Source organism: Trifolium pratense, linkage group LG5 (genome assembly GCF_020283565.1).
Source record: "Trifolium pratense cultivar HEN17-A07 linkage group LG5, ARS_RC_1.1, whole genome shotgun sequence".
Classification (NCBI taxonomy): domain Eukaryota; kingdom Viridiplantae; phylum Streptophyta; class Magnoliopsida; order Fabales; family Fabaceae; genus Trifolium; species Trifolium pratense.
In genome coordinates, this window is record NC_060063.1 from 1094828 (window position 1) to 1118490 (window position 23663).

The 23663-nt window shown below is 32.4% G+C and overlaps 2 protein-coding genes across 2 annotated transcripts; one reads left to right on the forward strand and one right to left on the reverse strand.

Moving 5' to 3' along the window:
• Positions 1–1405: 1405 nt before the first annotated feature.
• LOC123886985 (peroxiredoxin-2B-like) lies at positions 1406–2844 on the reverse strand. The gene is made up of 3 exons (XM_045936248.1): positions 2539–2844; positions 1901–1980; positions 1406–1807 (listed from the first exon to the last, which is right to left on the reverse strand). The coding sequence occupies exons 1-3, from the start codon at positions 2691–2693 to the stop codon at positions 1554–1556; spliced, it is 489 nt and encodes a 162-aa protein (XP_045792204.1). The 5' UTR covers positions 2694–2844; the 3' UTR covers positions 1406–1553.
• Positions 2845–9775: 6931 nt separating this feature from the next.
• LOC123887330 (DNA-directed RNA polymerases II and IV subunit 5A-like) lies at positions 9776–15034 on the forward strand. The gene is made up of 4 exons (XM_045936632.1): positions 9776–9981; positions 10072–10541; positions 12246–12359; positions 14780–15034. Exons 2-4 carry the CDS (start codon positions 10155–10157, stop codon positions 14906–14908), a joined length of 630 nt encoding a protein of 209 aa, XP_045792588.1. The 5' UTR covers positions 9776–9981; positions 10072–10154; the 3' UTR covers positions 14909–15034.
• The last annotated feature ends 8629 nt before the right edge of the window (positions 15035–23663 follow it).

A 23663-nucleotide genomic window follows, 5' to 3' on the forward strand; every position in this document is an offset into this window, starting at 1 on the left:
TTGTCATCCCTAATCCAAACTGAAACCGCGAGCACCCCTAAAGTTCAGAATAAAAAAGGAATACAACATTAAATGCTCGTGGATAGTACCATGGAGAGCATGAAATCAATCAAATTAATCACAATTAATGTACTCCCTCCGATCATTTTTTATAAGAAACACTTTGAAAAAATTACATAGACCAGTTTACATAGTTTCTCTCATACTTATCTCTCATAATAAATAAGGGTATAAATAAAATTAAACATTAAAACATTTGAAAATTGGTCAAAGTTTCTTATAAAAAGGATCGAGGGAGTATTTAATATGAAGGATATGATATGACCAACATTAATGGGCATGAGAATGGACACAAATCAAAATTAATGCATTTTAACATATGATCAACATTAGTTAATGACCATAATTCAAAATTAATGCATTTTAGCCATCAAATAGCTGGAAGAACACGAAAAAAAGATTAGGGATTCATATAAATGGAAATAATAAAATGAGTCCAAACAAAAAGTCAAATGCCTAAAATTTGGTTTTTCTAAGCTTCACGTCTATTTTTCTCACATTTTGCTAGTTACACATTCGCGGGTTAGCATGCGAACTGTGGTACGCCAGGAAATGCTAGAAGTGTAACTCATTTGTTTGTCACATTGTTCTATTCAGTTAGCTTTTTCTTAAAAAAAATGTTAGTTCATCACCATTCATCATCTTCATCACTAACTTCATCATCAAACCCAAAAAATTTGAAAAACCCAGAAATTATGAAACCTGAAAATTTCATGTTCATCACTTTCTTCCAAACTTCTTTGCGTGTTCATCAATTTCATAAGAAAATCTAGAAATTTTGAAAAAACATGAACAAAATCCCCAAATCTGAATTGGGTTGTCATGATTCTAAAAAACAACACGAATAACTCAAAATGGTTGTCATGATTTTGAAAAACAACAGTAGATAAAATCTTCAAATCCCTAAATCTCAAATTGTCAAACCTAAATTTTTAACTTAAAAACAATATAAGAGATTTTTTGCGTTTGTTTTAAGATCTGAGAAAGGCTTTAAAATTAACTTGAAACGATTGACAATTTGTTGTTGTTAAAGCATTTTTTGTTTTACTTGTCCTTTTATTTACAGGTTGAGAAATGAATTCTTCAAAAGTATCAATAATTTTGTGAATGAGTTGGTGATTAGATGAAGAGTTCCAAAGAATTCAATAGCTCACATAGCAATGGAAGCTATTGCAATAGAAGAGAGAAAGTGAGAGTTATCGCTAAGATAGCTACCAGAGATATTATTGCTAAGACCGAAATTCAAATCTCAAATTTCCTACTTCTCGACACTAACAAAAAAAAATTGATAGATAATTTTCACGAGATTAGAGGCTAGAATTTGTAGCATTGAAAAACTAATTAATTCACCAGCAAAAACAATCACATAACTTGAAACTAGCAATTTTATTTCTACATAATATGCACCATATCATGTCCTTTTCTAGAGTACATAACATTATACATAAAATGTTGTATTAAAAAAAGATTAAACAACACATTCATTAAGAGCTTCAAAGAGCCTTGATGATGTCATCAGCACCAGAGATGGTGAATTCACCTCCACCTTCAACATTTGCAACCTTCACCTTCAAGTCTTCAACCAAAAGAGCAAACCTCTTCGAGCGAATTCCGAGACCCTTGTCAGTGAGGTCAAGCTCCAACCCTAGAGCATGAGTGTAGACAGCTGAGCCATCAGCAAGAAACTTCACATGCTTGTTCTCTGGGAATGTCTTGGCCCATGAATTCAGCACAAATGGATCATTCACTACAAAATCATAGGAAATCACAAGTTAATCACTAATTAATACACTTTATTATCTTCGAAAAATTAACAAAATCAAAATTTCTGAAATTTTACCACTGATGCAGATGATTTCATCAACACCCTTTCCTTTCAGCTCCTCAGCTCTCTCAATGAAGCCAGGCACATGCTTCAAGCTGTCCCAAACAAGTAACAAAAAAAACAAAAATTAGATCTCAAAATTGAAAAACTCTTGAAACATAACTACAAAAAAAACCTTATAAATAGTGAAACAGAAAAATACATGTCACAACCATGATGTTCCACTACCCCTTAAGTGGAATTGAAAAAAATCTCAAACACTATCCTTATCATCTCCGAATTTTACTCAAAAGGGATATTAATTTAGATCCAACAATTCCATCACCAAAAAAAAAAAAATTAGATCGAACAAAAACAATAAATCAACTAAGCAAAATTGGGGTTCAAATAAAAATCAAAACTTTGAATACCCCATTTCAAAATTCTCATAGATCACATCAGTAGCATCTCAATTTTCAAATAACAAATAAATCAAGTAAAAATGAAAACTTTAAATAACAAATAAATCAAATAAAAATTAAAACTTTAAATAACAAATAAATCAAATAAAAATTAAAACTTTAAGGTAAATCAAAGGTGCCCATGAAGCTGATTAAGATTATTTGATTAATTAGGGTTAGGATTTGAAAGAAAATTGATGAAAAAGGGTTAACCTGCAAGTGGGTGTGAAAGCACCGGGAACACCAAAGATGATGACTTTTTTGCCGGCGGCAAGAGAGTGAATGGTGACAGATTGGGGTTTGTTTTCTTCATCAAGGTAGGCTAAGGTGCCATCTGGAACAACATCTCCGACTGTGATTGGAGCCATTGATTGGAGAAAATGGTGAGAGATTTTTGTTGAAAATTGAGAAATGAGAAATGAGTCAAATGATGTGTTATTCCCAATGCAAAACCCTAGTTATATAGAGAGACTTGAGTAATCATAGGTCTCACACCGTTGTCACACTCTTTAAACATATCCAATAGTGTAAAGCCATATCATCTTTCCTTTTATTCAAATTACTTGAGTTCATTCTGTATCTGATGTATCTAGTCTATAATATAAACAAGATACATTAGTTATTCAATCAATTCAAAAAATAAATTTTTATTTATAGTAATTAAGGATAAGGATGAAGGGGGTAGGTAGTAGTAATTTTTTTTGCCTTATTTATAATTTTGGTATTTATTTTCAATCATTTACGAAATTAGTCTCCTATTTTAAAATGAGAAAAGCTAACATGTGTCCGTGATTAATTAATTACTTTATTTTATTTAATTAATTGATCAGCCTAGTTGACTGAATTATAAAAATTAACTACGGAAATTAAAGAATATTAAATTTATTGTGTGATTAACTATGATTAATTTTGTCCTCGTGAATTTAGCTCGGTTGGTAGGGACATTTATCGCATTATATGTGTAAGAGCCGGCATTCGAACTCGAACATTCAATTTATTCATTTTTAAAGGTGGATTTTCTAGCCATTAGCATACTTAAATAAAAAAATGAAACAATGCAAAGTGCATGAAAAGTGGATATGATTAGGTGTAAGGATGTATAGTGCTTGTTATATAACAACAACAATATTTTATCAAGGTGCCGGAAAAGTTGTTATGGGTAGAGAGATGGTGTTTTAGGGTCGGGAAGGAGTGAGTCTTCATGGTGGAGGTAGCTCGTGAGGATTCGTCGCTGGATTAATCAAGGTGATCCCTGTTCTGTGCCCTATTCACTAAGGCTATGTTTGGATTGGTGGTACAAAATGAAATGGAGCGGGATGGAACATAATGGAATGGAGTGGAACGGAGCGGAATGGAGTATAGATACCATTCCATTGTTTGAATATATTTTATAAATATTCATTCCATTGCATACACCCCAATTTGGAGGGGAAAGAAAATTAGAAGATTGGATGGTATGAGATGGAATGAGTTCCATTGTGTTCCATTCCACTTCATTCATTTTTTGCAAATCCAAACAATGGAACTTAGTTAGTTACCACTCCATTCCATTTCATTCCATCCTTTACCACCAATCCAAACATAGTCTAAGATCTTCGTGATGGAGTAAATGGTCTAGGCGGTGGGTGGTTTGGGGAGTGTGTTTTGAAGAAGGTGGGGGATGGGACGAAGATATTCTTTTGGACTTGGTTAGATGAGAATCCCTTTGTGTGAGGTTTTTGGCTCTTATTCGATTTGGCGCTGAACAAGTCGAGGCTCAGTCGCCAAACATGTGGCTTTGGCGGCTTGATCCTACCAGAGGTTATTCAGTTCGAGAGCTTACCAGCTATTGACTTAGCAGAACTTATTTGGCACAAACAGGTTACCAACAAAAACAAATTTGGCGACTCTCACTCCAAATTTTATTCTTGTGTGACCGGATGCAGAGACATGAAGTCAGCTCAACACTTATTTATTTACTGCAGCATCCTTGGCTCTCTTTGGTCGTCAATTAGGCATGGATTGACTTGTCTTCGGTGGATCTTCTGATCATTTTCTTCACTTTACTTTTTCTTTCTCTCACTCCAGATGCTATTCTTGTGTGGCTGGATGTGGAGACATGGAGTCAGCTCAACACTTATTTATTTATTGCAGCATCTTTGGCTCTCTTTGGTCGTTAGTGAGGCGTGGATTGGCTTGTCGTCGATGGATCTGTTGATCATTTTCTGCAGTTTACTTTTTCATCTGGTGTCCTCTCATAGTGCACCACTCCTTCCTACAGCTTATATGTGTCTGGGTTATTTGGAATGAAAGAAATCAATGATTATTCAAAAACTCAGAGCTAATCCTTATATCAGTTGCTAGACAAGGTCAAGCTTTATTCTTACCGGTGGTTAAAGACATCAATTTAGTCTCTAACTACCATAATTGGTGGTCAAACTCGCTTACTTGTTTGGGCATCGTGTAACTTTGTTTTCACGATTGTTTTTACACTTATCCTATCTAAACTCCTGTAGTCTCTTTTGGTACACATTGTGCTGAAATGATTAATTAGTTGGTTAATATATACTACCTCCGTCCCTAATTATAAGACTCTGTTTGACAAAAATGTACTATTCATTCACCTTGTTTTGATCGTATTTTCTTAATAATATATAAATATAAATATTAGCATATGAGATCTTGTTCAATTTGTTTTGATGGGTATTTTTAAAATATTAAATTTTTATAATTTTTAGGCACCCCAATATATATTAGTGATTGAAATTGTGCATTGACATACGTGTAGTGGTCAAACAGAGTCTTATAATTAGGGACGAGATAGTATCTCATTTTGATTTGTTAAAAAAAAAGACTATTTTTTTTTAACGGTTATGTAGGCTATGATTAGGCACCCCAATCCCATGCATCGTGAGCTTATATTAAGATAAGTAGGAAAAATTAGTCTCAACATTTTTTTTTGACAGAGAAAAATTAGTCTAAACATAAAACCATGACTCAGTAAGAAATAATTAGTCCACACTCTCTATAGATTAGGCAAAACCGTTTCAAACTCATATATGGTTCTCTTTGGTAAAAATAAGCTATAAGCTAGCTGATAGCTGATAAGCTAGCTGATAGCTGAAAAGCTAGCTTATAGCTGATAGCTGAAAAGCTAGCTTATTGAAATTAAAGTGTTTGGTAAAATTAGCTTTTAAAGTGGTTATTAAATATAAAATTACATAATTGATAGTGGGTAGTTTATTTTTTAGAGTGGGTAGTTATTAAATTAAAGGGTAAAAATGGAATAAAGTGTAAAAAGCTATAAGCTATAAGCTCAAATGCTATTTGAAATAGCATCTGAAAAAAAGCTATAAGCTAGTACAAAAAGCTTATTACCAAACACTTCGGCTCTGTTTGGTAACACAAATAAGCTAGCTTATAGCTTATTATATGAGCTTATAAGCTTGTTTCAAAAAATTAGAGGTGTTTGGTAACAAGCTTTTTGTACTAGCTTATAGTTTTTTTTCAGATGCTATTTCAAGTAGCATTTGAGCTTATAGCTTATAGCTTTTTACACTTTATTCCATTTTTACCCTTTAATTTAATAACTACCCACTCTAAAAAATAAACTACCCACTATCAATTATGTAATTTTATATTTAATAACCACTTTAAAAGCTAATTTTACCAAACACTTTAATTTCAATAAGCTAGCTTTTCAGCTATCAGCTATAAGCTAGCTTTTCAGCTATCAGCTAGCTTATCAGCTATCAGCTAGCTTATAGCTTATTTTTACCAAACGGACAGCTCATATAATAAGCTATAAGCTAGCTTATTTGTGTTACCAAACAGAGCCATAATGTTCCCTATCCATTTGGTACATGCTTATGAGATTAGTGACCAACGATTCTCCCATTTTTCTCTCAACCATTTCTCTGATAATTCTCACGGTCTTCACAAGAGCACACACGATCTACCCCATCTTTTATCTCAACTTCTGGCATCTATAATTATCTACCAACTAGGGATGAGACGGAAGACCGAATTATTTTAATATTTTTTTGACACTAATAAACTTAGTTCATTTCATTCATGATAATTGGTTCAATAATAATTAAAAACTTGAGGACTAGCAATAAATCGAGATGCTTGAACTAAATCGTGAGCTATTCGATTGACTTGTCGCCTAACATAACTGACCTTACAGTTTTCATTCAAGACTAATAAACTACGACACATTTCTCGGATTATTTTAATAATTAATATTACAAAAATAATAAATGATTATATTTACATAATAAATATAGGGGAGTGATCAAATTACACTGGTGTAACATTTGAATAATGTTACACCGCTCAATAACGCTTTAACGAATACAAATTTTACATGTCAAACGATTTTAGATTTTTATACAATTCAACATGGATGATCTATACGATATAAACTTTCAATCCAACGGTGAATTTTGTAAAATTTGTATTCGTTAAAGCGTTATTGAGCGGTGTAATATTACTCAAATGTTACACCGGTGTAATTTGATCTCTCCCATATAATTTACATATTAAAAGTTTAAAATAAATGGATAATCCCGTCTTCTACAACACTATTTTTTTTGGTAGAGATCTACAACACTATTTGGTTGAGTAGATTTAGAAAAGGGGGAAATAAAGAAGAGGGAATTAGTAAAAAATAGCTATTTATTGTTTGGAAGAGAGGAAAAATGATGAGAGAAATATAATGGACGATAACAACCCAATAAAAGATCTCTCCATAAGATACAAGATTTGTTAGAAAAATAAGCTACCATTTATGATTTCCCATTATTACCCTTTTTATGGCAGTTATCTAATTTTTTAACTTCCACTTTTATAAAGGTTAAATTTGTCTTTTGTCATTTATATTAATTTTTTTCTATTAATATTTTTATTTAACACTATTTTTTTTGTAGAGATCTACAACACTATTTAAATTATAAATCTAAATTCTTAATTAAACATGATGCATGCCACATAGTCATTCCATTTACATTGTGTTTGGTTGAGTAGATTTAGAAAAGAGAGAAAGAGAGAAGTAGCAAAAAAAATAGGGTATTTATTGTTTGGAAGAGAGGAAAAATGATGAGAGAGAGAGAAATATAATTGATGATAACAACCCAATAAAAATCTCTCCATAAGATGCAAGATTTGTGAGAGGAATAAGCTACCATTTATGATTTCCCATTATTACTCTTTTTATGGCAGTTATCTAATTTTTTAACTTCCACTTTTATAAAGGTTAAATTTATCTTTTGTCATTTATATTAATTTTTTTCTATTAATATTTTTATTTATCTAAATTAATGAAAGAAAGTGTTACTAGTTCTTTCTTCTCCCTTTCTATTCATCCAAACAATACAAGATTTCTACTCAAATTCTCTCTTTCCTATTTCTCTTGACATCCAAACATACAAACAAATTAACATGCATGCCATACATATATAAGAGGGGTATATCAGTATATATCCGTCCCTAATCGTTACACTAAAAATTAACTTCACACTCAGAGATCAACCATAGATCTTATAAAACAATACATTATGAATTTATGATAAACTATTACTTATTTGTTGAGCACTTGAGCTTGAAATATTCAGCTTTTGATTCCGACTCATTTACACTTTTTACTCAAAACTCAGTTTTTATATATTTATTTCATTTTATCTCATTTTCGTTGTTTGGAATCTCATTTTTGTTATCGTGTCATTGTCCCACCCTTCAGTGTAGACCACAATGAAGACTTCCCTACCACTTACCACTATATATATATAATCACAAATTTATTATTGTTTGATTATTCCCTTTCAACTTTTTGTCTGATAATAGAATAAAAAAAAGAAGGATTTTTTCTATTTAACATTTTAATTCTTCATTAATTTTTTTCAGCAGAGTTTAATTGACATGCACTGACGGTGTAAAATAGTTTTACACGATCGTCCAATAAATAATCATCATTTTGTCATGTCATGTCAAGAAAGTGGGGTGATGTGGCGAAAAACATAATTGATATTAGTTGACTGTGTAAAATTAGTTTACACCGTCGGTGCATATCAATTAAATCCTTTCTTATTTTCCTCGTGGAAAGTATATATATATTTGAGTCTTTTTGAAAAGTGTAATATCTAGTCTCTCCTGAAAATAATAAAAATAACTTTTAGGTTTTTAGAAAAATTAATTGTGATTAGTTAGAGCATATTTTTTTTCTTTTGTTTATTATAGATCTGGGTATCGAACTGACAACCTCTAATACATTATTCAGATTCCTTATCACTAGATCAAATTTTATGGCTTTAGACCAAATCTCATAAAGGATGATTATGGTCTTAGACGAGTTTTATAATTATGGTTAAAATGAGTAAAAATCCATAAATTAATCATGTTTGATAATTAAACCCAAATTTAACCCATAATTATAAAACTCATATGAGACCTATCAATTAGACAAAAATGATGAGTACCAAACCAAATATAAGAGTTAATTAAAGTATAAAATCAACACTTATCAATTAGCTTAGATGACTTGGTCCAATCTCAATGATATCTTTCTTTTTCACTTACAAAATGCCATATGACTTAGATGGCTTGGTTAGTTATGTACTTTTAGTTTAGTTACCAAATATTTGGACACCAATTGTCCTTACTTTGGACACATGACAACATCTTAAGTAAGATCAATTGAGAGTTTTTCAGAACAATCTAATCTATATAAGCAAAACAATACAAGAATTAACAGTTGGAACTAACGAGAAACTCTTATAAGTAAGAAAGTAATACAAATTGATATTCAATGTTGGAGTTGTTGTTTATAGTCTATGTTTTAAAATTGAGGTAAAATTGGAATAAAAATGTTATATTTTATTTCATTCTGTTCACTTCCCAAAATGAATGAGTGGTAATTTTATTTTATTCCATCATTGAATATCCAAAAAATGGAACGAAATTTGTGTTTCATTCCGTCCCACTCCATTTCGTTATGTACCATCAATCCAAACATAGCCTAAAGAATCAAACTGGGAAAACTAGTGTAAACCATGACTCGAAGGCCAGAATGGTTCGACCTCCAATCCGATTTTTAAATTGGAAAAAAATATTTCTTTATTCCAATGCCAAGTTTCGAACCAGGTACTTCTTGGTCGCAAAGTGACTTCTCAACCAAGTGGCTACTCGGGAAACATGCAAAAAAATTTCTTTATTATAATATAGTAGTAAGGACCAAACTTATGTACTGCGTGCCTTATACACAGTTCTTACTGTGACAGATACATGAAGATAGTTATTATTATTATTATTTAAAAACAATTTTCTTTTTTTCTTTTTAATTAAACAAAATATTAAAAACTACATTTTCGTGAAAGAGACAAGAAAAATTGCACTTAAAAGAATGCATATCAGATTTGTCCTTAGTTTGTAAAAAAAAATAGTAATATAGTAATATTTTAAAAAAAGGAAATCCATCTGAAAAAAAAAAAAAAATTAGGGGTAGAGGGTTTATGCAGTGTAGAGGGAGAGCGGTTATGACATAAGAAGAAGAACACAACACAACAGTGTGAGTGAGTGAGAGTTTCTATCCTCACCGCCGTGTGTTTAACAAACCCTAACCTCACCGCCGTGCCGCTCTCTGATCTGAATTCTGATCGCAGTAACAGAAGGAAGGAACAGGTCAGTACCAAATTTCTCATCTCTTGAATTCATTTTAGGTTAAATTCGAATGCTCCTATCTCATTTCAAAAATCGATACAATTTATGCAGAGCTTTGATACATAAGAAGAAGAAGAAGAAGAAGAACACTCTGTTGATTCGATTCGAGTAGTAGAAAGTTACGAACAACAACAATGGTGTTTGATGATGAAGATGTAACAAAACTGTACAAAATCCGCAGAACAATTCTACAAATGTTAGCAGATAGAAACTACAGTGTATCAGACACAGAACTATCCATGTCGAGAAAAGATTTCAAATCCGAATTCGGCGAACATTTTAGGAGAGAACAACTAGAGATTCAAAAAACACACAAAGATGATCCTTCTGAGAGAGTCTGTGTCTTCTTTTTTGATGAAGCTAAACTCGGTGTTGGCGTCGTTAAAAGTATTACTAATCGTATGGGCACAGAAAATTTTACTAGAGGTATTTTGGTTTGTCAGAAACCATTCTCTCCTCAAGCAAAAACAGCTGTTGCTACATTTAATAACTTCAGCGCTTCTCGTCTTGAAGTCTTTCTGGTAATTTGTTTCCTATATTTCTTTCTTTATAATTTTGTATGTTCGGTTTTGCATTGACAAAAATTGATTTTTAATTTTTTTGTTTTGAAAACTTGGTATCCGGCCTTAGGACCGACTAATACAAGGGGACCAATCCCACCGCCCACTTGTGGGGGACCATTTAAAGTCAGAGTTTTTTGGCTCTGTATGGACTTAGCCCACCGAAATTGGCACCAGTGGGAATACCTTGAGAGGAGCATACTCCAAGGGCCCAAGCCAACACCACTCGACCAATCCCCAAGTGGGTTAAATTGATTTTTAACTAAGCAGGATATTGGACTCAAGTGGTTAATCAGCTCGGAGAATCCGAGTTTGATTCCTGGTGGAATAATTCTTGGTCAGATTTTGTTTACCTCGCTGCTTAGAGTTAGTGTTAAATGGTTTGTGTTTCGATACATTTACATAATAGAAGTGAGTTGCACAATAAATCGTATGTTTTGTTGTGCGGTGAGAAAAACTGATTTTGAGTGTCTGAGTAAAATTGAGTTGAATAAAATATCTGAGTGTAAAAATCAATTTTAGGATCAGAAGCTACAATAAATTGGATGATTGATTGGGTTAATTAGGTAGTCGATTGGAAAATGAGATAATTGATTAGAGTCAGAGTATAAGTATCAAGCATATAGTTATCAGTAATCAGAATTAGTTAATCTGTTAAGTTAGTTAGATAATTGATTAAGTTAATCAGGTAATCGATTAGGAGAGAGATGTAATCGATTAGTGAGGTGGGAAGTTGATTATCAGTTATGTTAATGTATTGAAATAAAGTAATGATCAATTGGCTGATGTAGATCATTGGTTCGGGTGTTGAAATTATAAGTATCATACAATTTAGAATTTTAAATTTACAAATTGATATTGTATGTATCGAGCATTTTAGTCTTTTAGATTTACAGATTGATATTGTTAGTATTGTGCATTTTAGTCTTTTCACTCTTTTGAATTTACGAATCAACATTATAAGTATCGAGCAATTTAGTCTTTTGAATTTATAAAATAACAAAACTATTCTTAAATTGAAAATTGTCGGTCAACTTAGTTCACCTGTAAAAAAAAATAATCACTCTTTGAACTGATATAGGTGGATGAATACAAATCATTGGTGGTGAATTCTTCTTAGTTCTTGTTTGCAACACAATCGCTAATCCTAGTGACAAAGTTGAAGGAGACACTAAATTGATTGACCGTTTTCAATTTAAAGGATGATTTTGCATCTTCGTAAATTTAACGACTAAATTGTTTGATCATCGCAATATTGACAACAAAAATGGTGATTCATTTGAACTAAATTATAAGAGGGTGATACATGTCAATTGAGTCATTCTTTTATTATTAATTAATAGTAAGTTTGCAGTGCAAAATTATACAAATGTGTCAAAAAAATGACATGAAATAGAGGTGTGAAATTTTGTTGTGTCATTAAGGGAATGCTTTTCTTAGAATAGATAGACTAAGATTCGATGGCCTAGTAGAGATCGTATACAGGAGAAAATGTTGGGAAATGGAGATGTGAATATCTGCCACCTGTCATTACTCATTAGGAGATTATTTTTGTTGGTTAGAATAGATGAAAGATATATAGGTAAATAGATTAAATGTATTTTTTCATCCGTGTGGGTATGTGGTTAACATTGTTAACGGTTGAGGTAACGGTTGGTGGTGCAGGAGGCTGATCTGATAGTGAACATAACAAAGCACGAAAAGGTACCAGAACATCAGGTTCTCACCAACGCCGAAAAGAAAGCCTTGCTCAAGAGATACACTGTCAAGGAAGAGCAGGTCAGTGTTTTGTGCATTTTTTTAATTCTACACCTGATTTTTGTATAGATGAGAATTTCTGATATGCTTTTGTTGTAAATATAACTGTTTCTGATGTTTTTCTGCGATTCTTTACTGCTTTTGATGTGCTCATAGTGTTAACCAAGTTTGCAGCATCTTGTGGTTGTATGCGACCAAATAATTTGAATCAACAAAACTGTTTTCTACACAAAAATACTAAGCTTGTTAGTTAAGATACAAATAATGCATTGTAAAGCCGATTGGAAAATAGCCTTCTGTAAAGCTAATATGAAAATTTTTCAATTCATAAATTCATCTTACATGATGAAACTGTTTGAAGTTTCATTACATGCATCTTGGATTGTCAATGCATATAAGGAGTGCCGATGCAAAAACCAACAATAATACTAAATTCCGCTACCGAATTGAATAAGACCACTTCATATTTGATAGAACACAAAGGATAGAGTAATTCAGTCTGTGTGAACTTTTGCTAAAACAACATAGCATACTATTACTGTTGTTAATCCTAAGCTTGTTAGTTAAGATACAAATTCTGCATTGTAAAGCCGATTGGAAAATAGCCTTCTGTAAAGCTAATAAGAAAATCTTTCAATTCATAACAACACCTTACATGATGAAACTGTTTGAAGTTTCATTACATGCATCTTGGATTGTCAATATCGATTGATTCCTCTTCATCATCATCGTAACGAATCAGATGCTTGGAAGCAACACTATCGAATGATTTAACAACACCTTCGTACCAAGCATCGTCTAAAGGCCAATAAACCTTGATCCTTTTACTGATGAAATGAGAACGCGAAGAGGATGGTTTTGGTGTTGGTGTTGCTGTAGGAGAAGCCCCCGACGACGAGACGAGGCTTGTGTGGTTTTTGGGGATTGAGAGGTGAAGGTGTGGTAAGGGTAGGACTAGGGTTAGGGTTAGGAATGGGATTAGGGTTGTTTGATTTGGGATTGGTTTTGGTGAGAGAGGGAGAAGGGGAAGGGGTTTTGGTGAAAAAGGAAGTGATTTGACGCTGTGGATTGACGAGTGGTGATTGACCATTGCTATTGCGACGAGACATTGTTTGTTGTTGCAGAAAAGAATGAAAAAGAAGATGAAACAAACGGTAATATTAAAATGCAGTGAGAATTCGCGGGAAAATGTTTATTGCGTTTGGCAGTGGCGGGAATTCCCTACCTACGGTCACTTGTTCAGCTTCCCATCGGTCGGCGCAAGCTTTGCACTCTTATTTGTTAAATTTTAATCATTTTATCTTATAAGTTTTAATATTTATAAATGCTATTAATAAAGTTCTAAGTCCTGACCAAAAAAAAAAGTTTCTAAGCATCCTGTAAAAAATATAAATCAAGTTCTAAGCATAATTGTACCCAAAAAAATTCTAAGCATATTTTGCCTCGTGTGTTTGTTAGGACCAATTCTACAAAGGGTGAGACCTAAAATAAAGTGTTCTGCATAGAACTTAACTTTTATTTGATGAGATAAAATAGAGGTAGAGAACTCGCAATGGTTTGAAGTTTCATTACATGATGAAGAGGAATCCTTCTTCATCTTACACGATGAAACTGTTTGAAGTTTCATTACATGCATCTTGGATTGTCAATGCATAGAAGGAGTGCCGATGAAAAAACCAACAATAATACTAAATTCCGCTACCCAATTGAATAAAACCACTTCATATTTGATAGACACAAAGGATAGAGTAATTCAGTCTGTGTGAACTTTTGCTAAAACAACATAGCATACTATTACTGTTGTTAATCTCATCAGTAACTTTAAGCCTCAACCTAGTATAATTGGGTTCAAGTGCTCAATGAGATCAAGTAAAAGTTGAATTGTTCCGGAGAATTTTCTCCTGAATTTCAATCGTGATTGGAACAATCCTTGACCAGATTTTACTTACCACTCATCCGAACTTTGGATTACCTAGGCCCCTTTCCCCCTGAAATTGGAGGGGGTTAAGACCTAAAAAAAATAAAATTTTAAGCCTTCTATTTTTAGATTAAATGTATGCATTTACTAAGTTTGGATGGTATTTGTTTATTCAAGCATTGTGAAAGTTTACTCTCTAGACTTTCTATCCTTGCCATTTGTTTGTAATGGAACCTTTTGAAACTTACGACCCGAACTGAGAAACCACCAGAAACAGGTGCGATCTTAATCTGCTCTGCTGCACACCTCGCTGCAGCAGGCAGCCTCTGTGCTGCCACGGTCCGAGAACAGCCGCTAGCTATTAACTACATAGCTATTTATTTGTTATTGTTAACTCATTCTTTATCTAATGGATGTATTGGTCTTGTATGCATATATTGTCTAGTATTTTGCAAATTATAGTATTCTACTACAAAATTCTACTGCGATTCATTGTATCTAATAGTTTCCGGTTGCTTCGCAGCTACCTAAAATCCTGATTACTGATCCTATTGCGAGATATTACGGACTAAGTCGTGGGCAAGTTGTCAGGATTATCCGGCCAAGTGAGACTGCAGGCAGATATATTACATACCGAATTGTTGGATCTTGAGCTCATGGACTACTACTTTATTTTTGTTATTTTGTTGGTTGATATTGTCAGTTATTTATATTGAACTTTGTTTCTTTACATTAAAGACCTATAGATTTTTTTTCTAAGTTGGTAACTTTTATTTTATCTTCCCGGTGGTTCTGTTTTTCTATTAAACAATACTCCTTCCGTGACAATATATAAGCAAAAATTAACTTGTTAGGTTCACTGCATATTTAATGTATCTGGTTTATATTATAAAACAGATACATTAAATATGCAATGAATCTAAAAAAGTGACTTTTGCTTATATATTGTCAAAGAGGAAGTATTTTGTTCAAGCCTAAAATAATATGGCTAAAGTTATGACTTGCAAAAAGAAAAACAATAGAGTTTAGAAACACATAATTATCAAATGAACAAGTTCTTTTCTGGGATAAACTAATGTATTTCGTGCACACAATCGTGTAGATTAATTACTCAAATTATTGTTTTATGCAATTATCATATCCTACAGTCTTTAATGCACTAAAAGGCTTTTTTTTTCAGAAGCACTTTTCAAACTTCCTTGATCTGACTCTACAGTGCATTGCTGATTTTTTCCTACACCAACTGATCTTAACTGTTGATCAGAACAGGTAGATGGCCAGTTAGCAGTCCGTTGAGCAGGTGGTTGACGGCGGGTCGAGCAGCTGATCCACGGAGGGGGGGGTTGTACCTGCAGGTGCTCCGATGCCAAAGTCAGACAAGGAAAGAGAGCAAGAGAGATACTAGAGAGAGAAAGTAAATGAGAGAATGAATAATGTTACCTAGCTCTCCTGTATAGGAGAGCTTATATAGCCCCCAGCTCTGGGCCAAAGGTCCTCTTATTGGGTTGGACTTGCCAAGGCCCAATAAGATGGACTGCCAAGATATCACCCTTAGATAGTGGGTAGAACAGTAATTTGCTCATATCTTGGAGAGGTTCCACCATGTTCTGCTGACATGGATATGATGGGGCAAGCCATGTGGACTTTAGAGGGTATGAAGTGGACTAGTCCTAGTCTAGTCCAGAACAGGAGCCCCCCAAGTCGTTGCTCTTAGATATAAGAGTAATGACTTTTATGCTAAGCCCAATGTCGAGGAGGGATGTCCTCATTACCTCTATTGATTTTGTGTAGTTCAGTTTTTGTACGAGGACGTGCTCGTCACCTGGCGTAATCCTGCTCGTGATGTTTATGAGGAGGTTGAAGATCATAATTGTTTAAAGAGGGACGTGCTCGTCACTTTGCTCGTCAGCTGTTATAACCTTGCTCATTATGTTCACGAGGAGGTATTTTGGTGAAACGCTGCTTTCATACGAGCAGCTGCTCATGAAAGAGGTGTATTTATTGCTCGTGCCTGTGGCGACGAGGGGGTGTCTGTGAAGAGGTGTATTTGCTTTTTGTTTTTACGAGGGGGTGTATAAACCGTTGGATCAAAGTGCCCTCTTGTTGTAGTGGCCTTTGATTTCTTTAAATAGAGAGGAGTGAATTTATTTTTTACATTTCACTCTCTCTCTTCGTTTGCTGCCGTTAGGATTCTCTGGGAGCTTTGCTCAAGTGTCAAGTCTCGTTCTTTGAATCCTCTTCGAATTCAAGGTATTCCTCAAATTTCTTCTTATGATTTGCTTGTTTAGATCTAGTTTTTATTGTTTTTTTCCAACAAAATGTACCGTTCATTGCCTTTAGAGGATTGTCTGATTTAGCCGGAGGAGGTTCAGGATTGAAAAGTGAAATATTTACCCATTTGACATTAGCAGCTCAAAATGCTTTTGATGTTCTTGTCAAATTTATCTCATTATTGTAATTTAGTAGTATATCTATCTATCTAATGTGGTGTTTAAGCATGGGATGACATCTTGATATGTGCTTAAGGAGAGTATAAACAACAATGTTTTTTTGGGACACTTGTCTGACACGTGTCGTACGAGTATCTTACAAGTGTCGAACACCAATCAAAGTAGTATCAAAGTAAAGACAAAATTGAGTTTTTTTGGACCCTGGTCTAAGCTATCCGATACGTGTCGTACGAGTGTCATATGAGTGTCGACACCGATACATGTCGGGCACCACGACACGCCTAATCATAGAGGTATCCGTCCTTCATAGATAATGACCAATTCAAGGTTCAAAGTTAAAATTCCTTTCTTCTCTCTATTACAGTACTCTTCTTCTTCTTCCTTACAATCAAGAATACACACATTTCTTTGTGTTTGCTTCAAAAGCTCTAGGCGCGCCTAAGTGTTGTGTGTGTGTGTGACGCGTGATTTGTGCCTAAGTGTAGTATTAGCTTTGTTGTGCCTAGGGTGCTCGCGGTTCGGTTTGGATCGGTTTGAGGCAAAAACTCATCCAATCCAAAAATAAATTTATTTGCGGTTCGGTTTTGGATGATGAACAAAAAAAATCCAATCCGATCCGATCCAATTTTATGCGGTTTAATTTGGATCGGTTTTTGGACATCCAAATTATAAAATGTAATTTTTTTTATTAAATATTAATATTATAAAAAACACTATAAAATAATAGTTTGACTTTTTTGACAAAATAAATATTTAGTTTGATGTAAGAAATAACATATAATATATTAAAAGTTAATATTTTGGAATGACAATTGTCAATTATATTTAAAACATATCAAAAGGTGAAAAATTAATTAAATTAAACTAACAAATAATATTAACAAAATTTAAAATCAACAAAAAATAGGTTAATGCAATATATATTCATACTAACATAAAGATAAATAAATATTAAAATATATGTATGCGGTTTAGTTCGGTTTTGAAAAATTGATCCGAAATCCGATCCGATCCAGCGATTTTCACAAAAGAACATCCAAACACATAAAAAAATATTCGATTTTTTGTGATTTTCTGTTTTTTTTGGATCGGTTTGCGGTTTTTATTTGGATTGGTTTGGATTTGAGCACCCCTACTTGTGCGAACAATTTTCATTTATATATTTTCAAGCTCCAACTATGGCAAAAAAACGTTTTTCAATTGCCTTTTTATTAAAATAATTTTTTAATTGCAATAAATATATGAAACAGTTAAATACACTTTTGTAAAGATAAGTATCACGATTTTATTAAATTTATTTTGATACGCTCTTACATATTACAACCATGATATGATATTTTTGTTCAAGATGAAACGCTAATTATGTAGACAAACACATTTACATTTAATATTATCAGGGTCCAAAGCTGGTACTGGTGCGCAGCGTCCGATAACATTATACTCCCTCCGGTCCTTTTTATAAGGAACAATTTAAAAAAAAAATTTGGTCCTTTTTATAAGAAACAATCATTAAATTTATTCTTACAATTCCATTTTTACCCTTATTAAATTGTATCCATTCCAAAGTTATGCATTAATTAGAGTGATATATTCCCTAAGGATAAATTAATACACCAAGGTTAGTTTTGGAATAGATTATAAAATTTTAGAATTTTTATTAAGAAAGATAAGGTTTCTTGGTATGTGTGTTTTTTTCAAATTGTTCCTTATAATAAGGACCGGAGGGAGTAGTTTTTAATGCAAAACTTGTGGCATTTATCAAGGTCACAACCTCTTTCTTCGGGGTTGGTAATGTCTGCAAAAGTTACCATTGCTACAACTGTGGGAAAAAAAAATAAGTAAAAAAAGTAAGAGTCATTGAACTATTTTATATAAGAAACTGTAAAAATTGAAAAGATTGCCACTAGAAACTTGAACACATTGCTTCGTTATTAATGACAAGAGCCAATAGAAAATTATATAAAAATGTTAGAGAAAAAGACCCAAATATCAAACCTTTAAATCAATATATAGTTTTTAAAAAATCACGAACATTATATCTTAACCAATGATAATATTCGTAAAAAAAAAAAAAAAGAGAATATTAGTATACCTGAAAAAATACAAACAAGGACGATAATTGGCAAGAAGGAAAGCTTGGCCATTTTGAATAGTTTTAATATCAATATCAAGAGTTTTTATATACACAACCAATATATAAGAATAAATTATTAACAAAGTTTAGTAAAAAAAAAAAAAAGTAGTCACAAGAGTAAATAAATTACTGTTTAGTAAAAGATATGGTCAAAGACTAAAGTTTATTGCAGTTGACTACTTTTTTTTATAATATTTAAGAAAATATATTTTGCAATTACCACATTTAATATTTAAAAGAAAAAACAATAATTTATTTACTCTTGTGACTTTCTTTTATTACTAAACTCTGCTAATTATTTATTCTTATATATTGGTTGTGTGTATAAAAACTCCTGGTATTGATTTGATATTAAAACTATTCAAAATGGCCAAGCTTTCCTTCTTGCCAATTATTGTCCTTGTTTGTATTTTTTCAGGTATACTAATATTATCATTGGTTAAGATACATTGTTCATGATTTTTTAAAAACTATATATTCATTTAAAGGTTTGTATTTGGGTCTTTTTCTCTAATATTTTTTATATAATTTTCTATTGCCTCTAGTCATTAATAACAAGCCATATGTTCAAATTTCTATAGACAATATAACAACTAACTATTGCCCTTTTCAATTTTTAAAAAGTAACAGTTTCTTATATTTTTTGCTTTCACTATTGATTTAATTTGGTTCGGAATCAGTTCTGACAACAAACGGTTTCAGCCACCTTCCGATTATAGTTGCTTATATAAAATAGTTCAATGTCTCTTACTATTTTACTTTTCTTTTTTTTTTTCCACAGTAATGGCAATGATAGCTTTTAACTTTGAAAGTAATTCGAACTCGGGTTGACGATGTTTGAACTAATTCTCAAGCAACTTTGAAAGTAGAAGTGAGTCAACACATTCATCTTCTTCTCTGATTAAGAAGATTAGAACTTCATTTGTTGATTTAATTGTCCTTTGTATCTTAAAATTTTGTTTTGATTACCTTTTCAAGATGTATTAAATATGAGTCGCTCAAGAAATTTGACCGGTATTACTAAGCATGTGGTGGGCCTATTATATACTCCATTCGTTTCAAAATATAAGAACTAGTTGACCATTGCATGTACATCGATGCATAACTTTGATTACGAATATTTTTAATTTTCTATTAGTAAAAATTATAGAAATTTGATATTTTGAAAATATTCGTCGAAACGAATCAAACAAGATCTTATGTGATAATATTTACATTTATATACTTTTAGAAAAATACGATCAAAACAAGACATATGAATAGTGCATTTAATCAAATGAGGTCTTATAAAATTAGATGGAGGGAGTAGATGGAAAATTCTTCAATAGGCATAAGCACAAGTTACATGTGTTAGGCACACTCACAAAATCATAAAAATAATTAAAAGAAAAAAATAAAAATAATGTTAATTGATGTGACTATTTTATTTTTTTTTAAACTTTTTAATTTATGTGTATGTGTCCAAATATATTTTATTTAGGTATGTGCCTAAGCAAGAATTGGTCTAGATAAAAGTTTACACTCAAGAATATATTGAAAAATAACATAACAGGTAAGTTTTTGGGACTACATAGTACATAACATAAGAGACGATTTGAAACACACACTTAAGCACATTAACATTAAGAGAAATGATATTTATATATACAACAATTTTTGAACAATATTTGACAACTTTTTCTCTCATACTCACATTACATTCTTATTCTTTCTCTTCATTGCCACTAACGCCTTTCTTTACTCTCGCTACAACAGGCTTTCTTGGCAAACAAGTTGTGTTAATACATCTAAAGAATTCAACATTTTGAAGAGAACAAGTGAGAAATTAGCCCAAATACTTCAACCCTTTTTTTTTTTTGGAACATATATATAGATTTTTTCAATATGATTATTAGATTGAAAAATTAGATTTAACTCACTGTGAGCTCTCTTGCAATTTCAAAGTAGGTTTTATCAACAGAAACCCAAAAAACTTCCTCATAAACTTCAGGAGTTCCATCTACACGAAAAATCCTCTCTGGTTGATACCAAACCTTGTTCAAAAGATTCTCCACTGATGATTTTGAATGTTTTGTGTAGTTGTTGTAATCGGAAAACTTGAGATAGCCAAATTGAGTTTTGAATTTTCCATTTCCTTCCTCCTTATCTCCAAACCTCTGCTCAATTATTAAATCAAAAATTTAGATCAAATTATTATTATATTTAGGATTGAACTAAAATTCAATATAGGAGTAAATTTTGTGTACTATTATTACCTGCCAATGCCATTCTCCGGTGTGAGTTTATACACCGGAAAATGTATTATTTATTTAGTTAATTTAGTCAATGTTTTTATTATTTATTTCTACATTTTCGTCATATCACTATGGTATTTTTATGTTTTTCAGTCAATTGCTCCGGAACATGCTAAAAAAGACAGATTGATCAAAACGAAGAAAAATGAACCAAAAAGAGGAAAAAGAGACAAAAAGGGCACACACGTGCAGCCCAAATGAGTCACACTCGTGGAGCCCAGCACACAAGGAGTGTGGCGCCCGCCACACCACCTATGGCGCCCGCCAGCCCACAACAAGCAGCTTGTGGCGTCTGCCACAAGCCTTCTTCAGCAAGGCAAAATCGCAGCCATCCATGCATTTCCAATCCAATGGCGTGCGCTACACTTGCTTTAGTCCCACATCGGCCAAATCAAATATTTTTCTAGTCTTGAAACAATATAAATAGGTCCCTATTCTTTCAATTTAAAAACACACCCGGACACAAAGTCCAAAAGAGAATTAAGATAAAGACTCCGGTCTTATTCTTTTCTCTTAGTTAAAATTTTATTGTTGATGATCCGGTGTCTGTACTCGAATTCTTGTCATTTTATTTCAGGTTTTTATTTATTTTATTTTATTGTCTTTTTATTGTCTTTATTTATTTTCGTTTATTTATTTCTGTTTTATTTTATTATGTTTATTTTTATTGCTGTTTATTTATTTATTTATTATGCCTTTAGTTTTAATTACGTCTAGCTAATTTATTATTGCTAGGATGTGTAATTAGGAGCTAGTAGGGATTCAGTAATTAGTTCGCGCGATTGTTTTTAAACTGTTTTCTTAAGCAGTTTTTAATTTAATGATTATAATTTGTCCCGAGAGTGAGAATTAATTAAAGTAAAAATCAATAGAGCGAGAGCGTGAGATTTCTATTAGATAGTAAAAAATGAACATTAACTCTAATCAGCAACAAGAGTTGGGATTTGAGTTAATTAATTATATTGATTTTCAAAAAATATTTTATTAGCGGATGTGAGAACGAGAGTTAAGCATCACCTTTATATTATATAATGCTAGTCAAGATTTGCGAGAGCTGAGATTAGTATTTTTAAATCAATATAGCTTCGAAAACTTAACCTTTTGCCTAGCGCGATTTAAGGACTGAACCCTTCAAAGCAACTAAGACCACATCATAGTAATACGTGTTGGGTTTTGAATGTTGGCTACAATTTTGCAAAAATAACAATAGCCAACTGTTGACCAAGATGCTGTAGCATGTTCGTACAACATGTGTCTCCTAAAGCTGTGCGCGTTAATACTCTGTTTTTGAATCTTTGGAAGATTTGATTTACAAATATGTTCGTGCTTATCCAGCAAGCTAAACGCGCCTTCCACTACAAGTTATTTAAAAGGCGGTTTGTTTTATTTGTTACAAAAATATGTTTCAATATTTTTGCATCAAATCTTTTAATTGAAGAAATATTTTTTTTGGAGTAAATCTTTTCTCAAAGAAATAGTTTTGGGACTGAAGAGTTTGTTGAAGATTTATTTTCAAGCAAATCTTGCGAGCTGTCCATTGAAGATTTAATCAAATTATTCTGAAGACCTAACTTGGAGATCAAGATTATTCAAGGCTATAAATACGGAGGCCTAAACCTTGTTTTATTCATGTAATCTAAACCGTGTTCTACAAAGCGTGAGTTTTAGGGTTTAGAGTGTTTTAATTGTGAGCATTTCTTGTATCATGTTGATGCAAGCTTAGGACTAGGGTTTGTGTTGTAAGTTGTGTACTAACTCCGAAGTTTTTAAGCAAGAAGGTTAGGTAGTTTTATGATCGTTACCTTAAGCTTTTAAATACGGGTATAGATCGTTTGTTTCTTGAAGGGTGACTTCGCCATCGTTATCGTTTGTATACTATCACAGGTTGTGTGGTAGTGAAAGGGAGTGAGACAGAGTCTCATATCTAGGAGTTCCTAGATAGAGTATAGCACATGTAGTCGCTAGGTGATAAGTCGTAAACGAGGCGTTTGCTGAGGGCTTAGAACTAGGGCTATTATAGTTGATTCCTCCTGGATTGGTATCCCCCAGAGTAGGTGTGTTTACACTGAACTGGGTTAACAAACCTACTGTGTTCTTTATTATTCTGCACTTTATTATTTTGTTAGTCTGCTGCGTTATATACATAAGACAACTGCTGTAACATCGGTCACAGTACTTGTCCACGGCGTGCTAGGAATTTCAATACACATTCCTATTATTATAAAAAAACCAAAAATATTTTATAATTTAAAATCCTCTCATTTAATCCTTAGTCTTAGATTTAAAAAGTAATACTAGATAACGGTAGAGATTAAGGGGTCAGAATTCTATATTCTCACTTTTCTACTTTAAGAATTAAATTATTTTAAGGAAAATGCTAAATAGTGCCGGTTAAGGATTTTAAAATGGAAATTTTATCTTGGAAATTGTGAGTTCAATATCTTAAAGATGTAAAAAGTCATTATCTCTCATCATTAATTTTGTTCTTTTTTTTTTTTTAGTATGCTTAACTAGTGCCCCGGGGACACT